This window comes from Carcharhinus amblyrhynchos, chromosome 20 (genome assembly GCF_965287045.1).
Source record: "Carcharhinus amblyrhynchos chromosome 20, sCarAmb.v2.hapA, whole genome shotgun sequence".
NCBI classification, from domain to species: Eukaryota; Metazoa; Chordata; class Chondrichthyes; order Carcharhiniformes; family Carcharhinidae; genus Carcharhinus; species Carcharhinus amblyrhynchos.
In genome coordinates, this window is record NC_137343.1 from 12,950,163 (window position 1) to 12,962,644 (window position 12,482).

The 12,482-nt window shown below is 44.0% G+C and overlaps 1 protein-coding gene across 1 annotated transcript; it reads left to right on the forward strand.

The window, feature by feature from the left end:
- The first annotated feature begins 343 nt into the window (after positions 1-343).
- Positions 344-10,876, forward strand: unga (uracil DNA glycosylase a). The gene is made up of 7 exons (XM_080208668.1): positions 344-563; positions 1,599-1,838; positions 3,409-3,504; positions 5,388-5,485; positions 8,259-8,347; positions 9,070-9,248; positions 10,304-10,876. The coding sequence occupies exons 1-7, from the start codon at positions 450-452 to the stop codon at positions 10,442-10,444; spliced, it is 957 nt and encodes a 318-aa protein (XP_080064794.1). The 5' UTR covers positions 344-449; the 3' UTR covers positions 10,445-10,876.
- Positions 10,877-12,482: the final 1,606 nt, after the last annotated feature.

Below are 12,482 nucleotides of genomic sequence, written 5' to 3' on the forward strand. Positions count from 1 at the left end.
AATAGATGTTTATTCCTCTGAATAAACGAAAAGAGATGCTAAAAATGAACAATGTTGGAAACATTTCACTTGAGGTTTTATTTCATTCTGGGCTCATGTAACGCTCCCAGGAGGGAAGTTAATATTTGCTTCTGGTGAAGTAGTAATTGTGTGTTTTTTAATGTTTCTCTCGGGGTTGTTTCACAAGAGTTTCCCCTGTTGCTCTATTTTAGCAGTGTTTCGGCTGGGGGGGGGGGAGTTTTAAAGTTTGCTGTAAGTTTTTTTCTGCCTTAAAAACTTGTGGTCCCGCCCTCTCAATTAAGATCTGGCGCGAAAGGGAACACGCTGATTAGCAGGGGGGAGAAAGCCACCAGTCTTAGACAAGTCAGTGTGTGTTCGCTGAATCCACTAGATACCTTTACAAAAACTCTGAAAATATTAATTCATTTCGTGGGAAACCGTTTGTCAAAATGATCGGGCAGAAAACCATCGCATCTTATTTCACTGCAACCACTAAGAAAAGAACATCATCTGAACTCTCCGACGAATTAATTGAAAATGGGAAGGAAAGTAATCAAGAAGAGGTGAAAAAAGCTTTCTTGTAATTGCGGGATTAATTTGGATCTGGTCAATTTTTGAATGAGTTCAGTATATTTTAAATGGAATATTTTTGTTGCTGAGTACAGTGTGAGTTTCTGTTTAATTATTCTAGCCCCTTGAAGTTATGCTTTCTTTGAGGGGGTGGTTTGTGGTTTAAGTAACTTTGATTATGTGTTTTTAAAAATTCCCCATCCGGATTTTTTTTCCCCAGCCACCTTACATCACCTTTGGGGGTGTTTTAATTTCAGTCGGCTGTTACTATTAATCCTAGTGTGGGGGGAAAAAATAGCAACTTCATTTAAAATGAAGCGGTGGTGCTCACTGTGCGCCAGTTTACAAATAAACGAAAGATTTCTGCATTTTATCCACAAACCCACTTGTAACGCAACATGGGATTTAATCTTAGTTATGGTCAAGTGTATTGTTTTAATTATTTAACACATGCACTCACTACTGCGATTTTGACTAATGTTAGGGTTTGTGCCATTTCTCTTAATAGTGGAAGATAAAGATTTATTTATCAAGTTATTTAAAGAACACTTGTAATTACAATGCGATTTCAATCGATTTGCAGATGACATGAATTATTTTACAGTAAAATCTAATTTTACATTACACTTTGCCCGGAACAGATTAAATTCATGTTTTGATATTAGTTATAGTATTGTTTCTCTCAATTAACATGTAGTTTTTCAAGTTTAAGATGTTAAATTTGTACCATTTTTCTTAATCTGATGGAAAGTTTTTGTGAAGTCCCTTGTTAAAATCTATGACAAAATTGACTATTTTCCCTCTTTTACGTTCAGAGTTGGCGGGAAAGATACTTTTTGGGAGGGAAATAACCAATGGGAGTGAGGAGGCGGGGCTGTAATGGAACGTTGCGACAAGAAGGGGCGGGGTTAGTGAATATCTCCCGCGGTTTTGGCCTTCCAGGTGAGTGTATGGCCGGGATGTACCTGTACACTCGCTACCTGCTTCCCTGCCGCCTCTTAACCCCCTGCCTGTCCCTCCGCCGGCAGGAGCACAATGGCTTGAGGACCCCTGTGAAGAAGCTGAGAGCTGGCCTGGAGGGCGAGGAGGAGGCGCCGCCGCCGTTGGTCAAGCCCAGCTCCCCGCTCAGCCCCGAGCAGCTATCCCGCATCGAGAGGAACAAGCAAGCCGCCCTGCAGAGACTTGCGGCCCGCAATGTACCCCCGGGCTTCGGGGAGAGCTGGAAGAAGGAGCTGCTGATGGAGTTCAGCAAGCCTTATTTCATCAGGGTAAGGTAGACTGCTACATCTACAGAGATTTATATTTCATTCCTGCCTCCTGTTCCCAGAACCTGTACTCGTTTAAAACCGGTTGCATTCCTAACTTTTGCCACTTAAGCCAGTTCACCAACTCCCAGCAGTAGCCCTTTGTCTCTCCCTTTTCACTGTCTATATTGTTTTAAGTTTGAGGTTTAGATTTCTCCTGGAATCATTGCAATTTCATAGAAGTTTACAGCATGGAATCAGGCTCTTTGGCCCAATTTGTCCAGGCCGAACTTCTTTTTAAACCCTGAAACTAGTCCCAATTGCCTGCATTTGGCTCATATTATTCCTGAACTGAACAGGAAACTTGTGTATTTTCTAAAGTGGGGTTAAAGTAAAGTTTATTTATTAGTCACAAGTAGGCTTACATTCACACTGCAGCGAAGTTATTGTGAAAATCCTCTAGTTGCCACACTGCAGTGCCTGTTGGGTATACTGAGGAGCAATTTACCATGGCCAATTCACCTAACCTGCACATCTTCCGGACTGGGAGAAAACCGGAGGAAACCCACACAGACATGGGGAAACCTGCAGACTCCGCACAGACAGTGACCCAAACCAGGAATTGAATCTGGGTCTCTGGTGCTGAGGCAGCAGTGCTAACCACTGTGCCACCATGTTGTCCATCATTGGCTCTATAACCATTTGTAAGGACTTCCACCATTGCATCATTGGGTCCCTTGCTAAGTAATATTTTAATCGCTTGTTAGAATTTTTTTATATTCTTTCATGGGGTGGGGACATTACTGGAAGGACCAACATTTGTTGCCCGTCCTATTTTTCTTATTTCAAAAATATGTTCAGAATAAATCTGAAATAAACATGCAAAATAAATTTCAAATCATAAACAGTGAAATGCAGTCATATTTGCAGTTTCCTTAACTTCAGTATTTTACAGAGCTCAGTTCCAAGACATTATATACATTGCAGTACAGTTTTGAGTTCTTTGTTAAACTATATACGTTCATCTCGTGTTGCTGTGTGCTGCTTTTACAGACTTGCACACAGTTACACAGTCTGAGGGTTTTGCAGTTACTGGCTTCTCGGCCTGCCTTGGTTGAAAGTCTTTAAATAGTGGCCTTTCCCCATTGTGCCTCTGCAGTAGTTGCTGCAAGCTTGACAGTGACCCTCAGCATGTAGTCCTGGACCTTGAAATGTGCCAGTCTGCAACATTCAATTGAGGGCACTTTCTTTGCACTGGAAGATCAAGCTTTGGGCGGTCTAGCACTGAGTGTCTGGCTTGGCCGTTTCAGAGGATAGTTAAGGATCAACTACATTACTCTGAATCTGGGGTCACGTGTAGGCCGGACTGAGTAAAGCAGGCAGATTTCCTTCTCTAAAGGACATTAGATAATCGGTGATAGTTTTGAGTCACAATTATTGAGGCTGACTTTATATTCCCGGTTTTATCAATTTAATTTAAATTCCACTAGCTACCATGTTGGGAGTTGAACACTGGGTCTGAGTGTGGGCTGGCGAGTGGGGGTCTGAGTGCACTGCTTGGTGTCTGAAATGTGTCGATCTGCTTTGTTTGCAGCTGATGGCATTTGTAGCATCGGAGAGGAAACGTTACACGGTTTACCCACCACCTCATGAAGTCTTCACGTGGACGGAGATGTGTAGCATCCACAATGTGAGTACTGCACTGTTGTCCATCTGAATCGCTCTCTGCATTTCATGCAGATATCTTGCTGCTGCAGACATGTCTACTGTCAATCTGCACTTTTTGAAGCAAATATTTAGTTTAAGTCTGAAGTAGGGAGGATGCATAATTTAGATAGCAGTGTGCTCCCCTCAGAGCTAAAGTTTGAGGCTTCAACTTCACTGAGTTCAAACCAGTGCCATATGTGTTGCAGGGGGGCGAGGGGTGGGTGGGGGGGGGGTGTTATTCTGACTTCTGTCCCTTAGCTCCAGGCTAACCTATGAGCTGACATTCTTTGACCTTTTTGTGTGTGTGCACTGTCGGTGTTCTCCACCAGGAGGCGTTATCACCCCCACTCCCAGTGGCACAGTCAGCGGCTCTCGAACTATAAATATAGTTCGAGAGCCGCTCAGGCAGGTTCATATTCCTACAGTTGGTGTCTTTGTGACTGAGCGCAAAGCCAAAGTGCATAAATTGCAATTAATTCTGGTTTAGAACCTTCTTTGCCATTCATTTTGATCATGCATGGCTGATCTTCAGTATTCTGGTCTCTTCCTTCCCCCTGCCCCATGTCCCTTAATCCCTTCAGCCCCAAGAACTGGAACTAATTTCTTCTTGAAATCGCACTGTTTCGGCCTCAATGACTTTCTGTGGTGGTAAATTTCACAGATTCACCACACCTCCAACAGTGCAGAACTCCTGTTATGCTGAAGTGTTGACTGAGGTCTTACCCAAGTCTGTTTGCAGGCTCTAGCGAGAGTGTAAGCAGCTGAAGGCCTGCAGTCGCTGAAGGGTCCTTCCTATCTATCTGTCCACCCTTCTACAGTTCAGCCATCAATACTGTATGCTCAATTAATCTTGTGTCCGCTTTAGAATTAACGCTTGGGGTTTTGAGCAAGAGTCAGAAGCAACGGCTCAAGCAAATGCCAACGTTACATGAAGTCTTGTGGTCAATCATAATGTCAAGGAGGAGTCCATCTAATCCGTGCCTTTTGAAAGACGTTTTACTGCCATAAGTGTAGCGGTTTGTGTAAAGAATCTGTTCCAAAGATACTCGTTTAATCTTGGTGCAAATAATCAGCACCCTGTATTTCTCTACTAGTGTAATATATGAATTAATCCTGTTTCTCAGTGACATTTTACTGCCATATACAGACAAACACAGGACATGCGGTCTTACTGATTTTTGCTCTTGTGCTCTCTCCCCACTTCCCCCCCCCCCCCCCCCCCATCCTTTTTACTCTCTCTCTCTCTGTCTTCCCCCCCCACCGTGCAAACACCATGATCTTGAGCCTGTCTTCATAACTATTGTTCCTGTCACTAGCGAATCCACACTCTATTCCCCTCTGCTTTTAATACCTTCCTGTAATCAGACCCTTTGTGACATTAGTTTATTTGTCATTCCCTCTGTACTTTGTTCCTATGATGATTACTGGCCTTTTACTGATCAAACATCCCGGTGTTTGTACTTTCAGGACCAGTTCCAATTGCATTTCCAGGACTGCTCTCATAGCATCTTTCCAATTTACTTTATATTCCCGTTCCTTGTTCTTCCTAAAATATATTATTCTGCATTTCTCACCACTTTAAGTTGCCTCTAACAAAGATGAGGGTATCGGGGTTAATGACTGAACCTGTCTCTCTGGCCATGCACCTTGTCTTTTGAGGGGACGTGCTCTGTAATTCGATCCTGTAATATGGTTTAGAGTGGGCAAACATTTTGAAATGAAAGTGTAGGAGTGTTTTTAGATTTAGAATCATCAATTCGGTTGCCAATCTGATGTGAAATGTTAAAATCCTGGTAAAGCTCGGAGGGGGATATTCAGTAAGAAGGATAATGCAGTAAAAGGAAGCTTTTTGTGTTTTGTGTTCAGGTCAAGGTGGTTATTCTTGGCCAGGATCCGTACCATGGACCAAACCAGGCTCACGGGCTTTGTTTCAGTGTAAAGCGCCCAGTGCCACCTCCACCCAGGTATGTTGCCATCTCATCTACTGTGTTCTAGGTCAAACACTTGGTAAGTTTTGTATCTGTGCAGGTTGGGTTGATTGGTCATGCTAAATTGTCCCTTAGTGTTCTGGGGTCCATAGTTAAGAGGGATTAGCGATGTAAGTATGTGGGGTGGTGGGGATAAGGCCTGGGTGCAGACTCAATGGGCCAAATGGCCTCTTTCTGCACTGTAGGGATTCTATGAACTTGCACAATTGTTCTCTAAATTTTAAAGGGGGGTAATGATTTGCCTAGTGAATCCTCTTGGCAGATTAACTGGAGCGTTGTGTTTTCCAATCACCGACCTTCAGGACATAGAACCAAGTAGGTGTAACACTAGTTAAATTTCTGGTGATAGACCAGGGGCACCATCCAGCCTGCCCCACACTCGTGACAGCTGGAGCATTGAGTCTAAACGCTCCCTCCCCAAGCCACATCATCTCTAATGCAGACCACTTCGCAAAAGAAGTGCTCTAACTAGTTCGGAAGATCATATGGACTGGGTGTTCGATGAAGTCATTTGCTTTTTGTATGATGCAGTTACGATCTGGTCCAGCTCCTGTTTGAAGTCAGAGTTGCTATTCACTGCCAGCCAGCAACATACTCTAGAAACCCTGGTTATTTTAGGGAAGGTAACTTGCCTTTGTGCCTCTGGATGAAGCAAGCTTAGGAAGTCCCTCATCACCATTTGCTGTAGACATGCCAGCTTGCTGCCAGTGTCATGGGAGATGTTCGTTTACAATGTGCTCATAGGGTAGAACAGTGGTTAACACTGCTGCCTCACCTGTACCAGGGACCTGGGTTCAATTCCCGTCGTGGGCCACTGTCTGTGGAGTTTGCACATTCTCCCCGTATCTGCATGGGTTTCCCCCAGGTGCTCCGATTTCCTCCCACGCTCCAAAGATGTGCAGGGTAAGTGGATTGGCGATAGTAAATTGTCCCAAGATGAATAGGTTAGGCAGATTAGCCATGGGAAATGCTCGAGAGTTATGGGGATAGAATGGAGGGCAAGCCCTAGGTGGGATATTCTTTCGCAGAGTAGGTGCAGACTCGATGGGCTGAATAGCCTCTTTCTGCATTGTAAGGACTCTATGATCTGCACTGCTCGTGTTCAGTACCTTGCCTGGTTTACTGCACACACAGGGTGATAGTTGGGTGAGGTGTTGGAGGGCATTTGCCCTCCATACTGCAGTGTCAATCCATGAGTCGGTTTTATGAGCCTGCCAGAATTTCTTTGTTTTTGAAATTGGGTTTTAATGTTTTACCCATCCAAGGGTAGCGAGAGGCACATTGGTAATAATGTAATTTCTGTTTTTAACCTCTAAGTTCCAAAGAGATTAAAACCTGGTAACGTCTCCTGCGTACCATTGTTGTCCAAGGACACCCAGCACTGGTGCAAACTCCCTCTGCAAAAATGATGCTGTCTGTGTTTTGATTACAACAAGCTTTATTCTTTGGGTGGGGAGGGCGATCCTGTCCTCTCTTTCTGTCTAAAGATTTGCACACTGGGTTTTTCAGCAAATAGCCATCCAGATAAGTGTTTGGCTGATTTTTTTTTTGTTCTGTTGCGGCCAGGCTGAGTGTAAGCTGCGATTGAAGCTTGGGCCTCCATGTTTGCTATAGTTTTGTTCCATTAACAGGTTGGGCCTGAGAGAGCAGCTTCTTTTAAATGCACGTGGGCCAGCTTCACTGAAATGGTCTTAAATTTATTACTTAATCGTTACAGCTCCATCCTGATCTAGGCCCATCATTTTGAGTGTGAGGGGTCACAGAAGTGATGTCATATTCCCGCTCATGAAAAGAAATGTCTTGTAGGAGGGGGAGGTCTACTTGATGCAGGTTCTAGATCAGACCAAAGGTAGAACAACTGTGATTTGAAGCACAGTGGTTAGCACTGCTGCCTCACAGCACCAGGGACCTGAGTTCGATCCCCAGCTTAAATCACTGTGTGTGGTGTTTGCACGTTCTCCCTGTGTCTGTGTGGGTTTCCTCCCACGGCCCAAAGATGTTCAGGTTAGGTTGATTGGCCATGCTAAATTATCACAATGTCAGGGGAACTAACAGGGTAAACACATGGCATTACGGGGATAGGGGTCGGGTAGGGTTGTGGTCAATGCAGACTCGATGGGCTGAATGCCCCCCCCCTTCTGCAGTGTGGGGATTCTATGATAATCAGGTAATTCTAATGAAGCTGGACAATGTGCGTTTTTAAAAAAACCCACTCTCCCTCACAGGTTCAATCCTATCAAGAATAGGGTGGTGTAGTGGTTAGCACTGCTGCCTCACAGCATCAGGGACCTGGGTTCAGTTCCCAGCTTTGGTCACTCTGTGTGGAGTCTGCACATTCCCCCTGTGTCCATGTGGGTTTTCTCCAGTGTCCCTGTTTCTTCCCACAGTCTGAAAGATGTGCTGGTCAGATGCATTGCCCATGTTAAAATTCACCCTCTGTACCCGAACTGGTGCCGGAGTGTGGCCACTGCAGGATTTTCTTAGTAACTTCATTGCAGTGTTAATGTAAGCCTACTTGTGACATTAATAAATAAACTTCAAAAAAGAAGCAACAGCAAGCGAGAAGGCCCGAACTTTGATCTGTTTGCACACAATCGATCCCAGCTTGGCTTCTAAAATCTGCCAGCGTTTCTCGGAGGGAGTGAGTGGATCTGGTGGTTTGTCAAGAGTTGGATTCTTTGACCAGTCCTGTGATGGGGGTTGAACGGTCTACTCCAGCTCACCACTGACTGTCTTTGTTTCCCAACAGTCTGGAAAACATGTACAGGGAGCTCCAATCAGACATTGAAGGCTTTGAACCCCCAGGACACGGTGATCTGACTGGCTGGGCAAAGCAAGGTAAGGCACAATTGCGGGGGAAACGGTGTTCTGTTCGTGTTGAGGTTTATTGGGATGAGGTGGTAGTCGCTAGACTTAAAGCTAACCCCCCAAAGTTAAAATTGCAAACTGTCTCTACCTCCAATATTAAACGGGAGACAATGTCTAAGGTTCACCCATATACTGAGGGGCCAGTACTCAACTCAAAGCTCTCAAGCTTTCTGGCCTTTGATAACTGTCTGTGGAGTTTTGCGCACTCTCCGTCAGCCTGTGTGGGTTTTCTCTGGGTGCTCCGGTTTCCTCCCACACTCCAAAGATGTGCTGGATAGATGGATTGGCCATGTAAATTGCCCTTAATGTCAGGATGACCATAGGGTAAATATGTGGGATTAACAGGGATAGGGTCATTGATGCTTGATGGGCTGAATGTCCACCTTCTGCACTGTAGAGGTTCCATAATTTGGCTGAGATGTATATTGTAAACATAACCTATAATTGAGGTGCCCCAGTACAGAGAATTTGAATTGTTCATCAACAGGTCAAATTTGGCAGAATAAAATAATATTTTTTATGAATAAAGGGGGAGGATAAAAGTGAGAGCAAGATTGTCGATTGGGGGAAACTGTAAGGGCAGATCCATCAAATGAGTGATTCATGTCTCAGCCCTTTAGACTCACAGAGTTGCTGTGTGCCAGACTAAAGCAAACCTCTTTCCTAATGGGTTATGTCTCTATTTGAAACAGGAGTGTTGTTGCTGAACGCAGTCCTCACTGTGCGAGCTCACCAGGCCAACTCTCACAAAGAGCGGGGTTGGGAGGATTTCACGGACGCAGTGGTGTCTTGTCTGAATAAGCAGCGGGATGGCTTGGTCTTCATGCTGTGGGGGGCGTACGCACAGCGGAAAGGCAGTGCCATCGACAGGGTACGTTGTTGTAAACTTTCTCTGCGATCAGCTATAATCTAGGGAATTCTCACTAATACAGAACAATCCCATTTGAAAAGGGAGCTAAGTATTCGCATTTATGTAGTGCCTTTCCCATCCAGAAGATGTCCCAAAGTGCTTCACGTCCATTGTTGTGATGTTAAAGGTGACAGCAAAAAGACTGGTTTAATCTGTTAGCTGAGGAGGAAATGTCACAAAACCTGTTACTTGTGAATGGGTGCCTTGATTAATATCTCACCCAGTAGGTGGGTTGAACCTGTTGAGAGATGCACAACATGTTTGTGGAGTGATGCAGTTTCTCTCTGGCTCCTGACACTGTCATCTACACTGAGTGAGGAATAGAGTGCTAGTAGCTGGTAGTTGTGTTGGTTCTGGCCACCTTTGTAATGGTGTAGCATGTTGGTTGTTGCTATGTTACACTTCTTTTCCTCCTCCTCCTGTGTTTACATGTACAGCAATTAATGATATTTTGAATGGGACATCGCAAGTGATAAATGTTATCTGGGAGGCAAAGTTATAATTTAGCACATTGTGTGGAGAAGTTTTGCCAATCACTGTCCCCAGTCAGTTGTTCAGCAATCTCTCTCTCTCTCTCTGTCTTCCCCCTCCCCTCAAGGCTGAGATTCTACTATATCATAGTTGCTACACAAGTAACAACAGTAAAATTCACCAAAGTTGTCACCTGAGGTGCTGGGCTAAAGTGATTGCTTTGCTTTGGCAGAGAAGTGGGAGTAATTGTGAAATGCCTTTGATCGTGCAGTAATCTGCCTTCTGCTCTTAGTGTGCTGTCACTCTCCAGCCAGTCTGACTACAGTGGCAGTCATTGGCATCAGTTAATGTAACAACTGGGACCTTTTTTAATAATTACACTGAGATGCTGGGTGTTTGCTTATCTGTTCTGTATGATTCTGTACTGTGCACACAACCTGGGTCTGTGCGAGGGATGTATTAATGCTGTGTGGGAGTTCCTGACACGAGACTGTGTGCTTGTAGTAATGTCTCCTGTATCTAACTGGATTGCTGCTTTGTTGCAGAAACGCCACCATGTCCTGCAGACGGTTCATCCCTCACCCCTCTCTGCACACCGAGGCTTCTTTGGCTGCAAGCACTTCTCCAGAACCAACGAGTTGTTGAAGAAATCGGGGAAGACTCCCATCAATTGGAAGCTGCTGTGAGCCCAGTCAGGAGAAAGCATGCATTGGTGGGATCACACTGGGATTCAATGATGTGGTGTGGTAACCAAGAATTTACCGATAGCCAGACTTGGGCAGGATTACTGATTTCAGGTTAACTGACAGTGGGACCTTGTTACCAGATAGTTGTTTTGAAATTTGGTCAATTTTTTTTTCTTAAACCTCTGGGAAAATGGCACTCAATCATGCAAAGATGCTTTGTCCAAAGATCCAAGAGTGTCAGTGAAGGTAAAACTTCCTTTAACTACAGAATTCCACAGGAATGGCTGTATTTAGTCCATGACTAAAAAGTTTTTAAAAGTACAACTTCATTGTAAATATGTCGCTGTTGCGTTCATTTGTTAATACTGTTTGCTGTAAAATGCTTTAGTATTGGCTTGTGAATATGTTAAATAAAAGTTTTTATTTCTTTTTGAGCTTGTTCATCACTACTCCTTTTGGAAAATGACTTGAATAAGGAAGAGAACTTGGAAAAGCTCCCTTCACCACCTGCTTGGCTGTGTTCCTGTCACACTTCTGAAGATGTAGGGATGCTGGCGTTGGACTGGGGTAAACACTCTCTCAACACCAGGTTCAAGTCCAACCGGTTTATTTGATAGTAAACCCACAAGCTTTCAGAAACAGTGTTCCTTCGTCAGGTGTGTGCAAGGTTCCTTCCTGTGGAAGGAACACAGTAATCCCACAAGTTACTTTGTAGGATTACTATCAAATAAACTGTTTGGACTTTAACCTGGTGTTGTAAGACTTACTACACTTCTGAAGAGGCAATCACTCCTGTCTGGGCAAACATGGTTGCCAATTAAGACAGGTTTTGATTGATGTATAACTCCTGACAGCACACTGGATCTGTATGTACCTGGATTGGGTTTAGTGTCACTGAATTACAGTACCACTGCCCCTATCATCCCTAGTAAGAAGTCTCTCAACACCAGGTTAAAGTCCAACAGGTTTATTTCGTAGCGAAAGCTACTAGCTTTCGGAGGGCTGCTCCTTCATCAGGTGAGTGGGATTTCAGTTCACAAATAGGGTATATAAAGGCACAAACTCAATTTACAAAATGGAATGCGAGTCTTTACAGATAATCAAGGTACAGACAATTAGTGAGATAATCTCACTAGCTGTCCTGGCTGGAGACAATACACATCTCTTTAACCTGTGCTTAACCCTCTCTCCACTCGCATTGTACCTTTTTTGAGACTTGATTACCTACAAAGAGTCACATTCCAACCATTATTTTGTAAATTGAGTTTGTCTTTTATATGCCCTGTTTTGTGAACAGAACTCCCACTTATCTGACAAAGGAGCAGTGCGCTGAAAGTTTGTGGCTTTTGCTGCCAAATAAACTTGTTGGACTTTAACCTGGTGTTATGAGATTTCTTACTGTTTTTACCCTAGTCCAACACTGGCATCTCCACATCGTGCTTATGATCCCTTACAGAATGCACTGATGTCACCTAAAATAAACCTGATACACTCAAGAGTAGTGAGGGGCAACTTGGGCTAGTGAGTGGGCTGCATGAGTGGCCTCCTTCATCTCAATGGGCTACAAGATTGAAATCAGGCTTGTTCACTAACCATATCCCCCGTGAATAAGATTCAATATGTTTAATGCACACTGCATATTTCATAATGACTTTTGAAAATGCTTAATCAGTTGTATTAACAGAACAGTCACTTTAAAATGGCGAAAGCAAAAGTATTTACACCTTGACAAGGAAGTGCACTTCTGAGTATCAGCACTCGCTTCACATGCCCTTCCATAGTAACACTGAGTCCATCTGGGTTGCAAGTATGGACTTGAGACATTTTGTTGACTGCTGCCCTCGTCTAGAATCATCATAATCCACTGATTTCCATCTGTTGCAGGGAATGAGCAAGCTGAGTCTTCCAAAACCATATACGACTTTAACAAAAATGGCTTTATTCAACATACATGAGGGAGAGCAGTACTCAGAGCTGTAATTCCAGCTTGTTCATGAGCTACTCTGCTAATCATAGGTTCTTACATATTCTTATACAA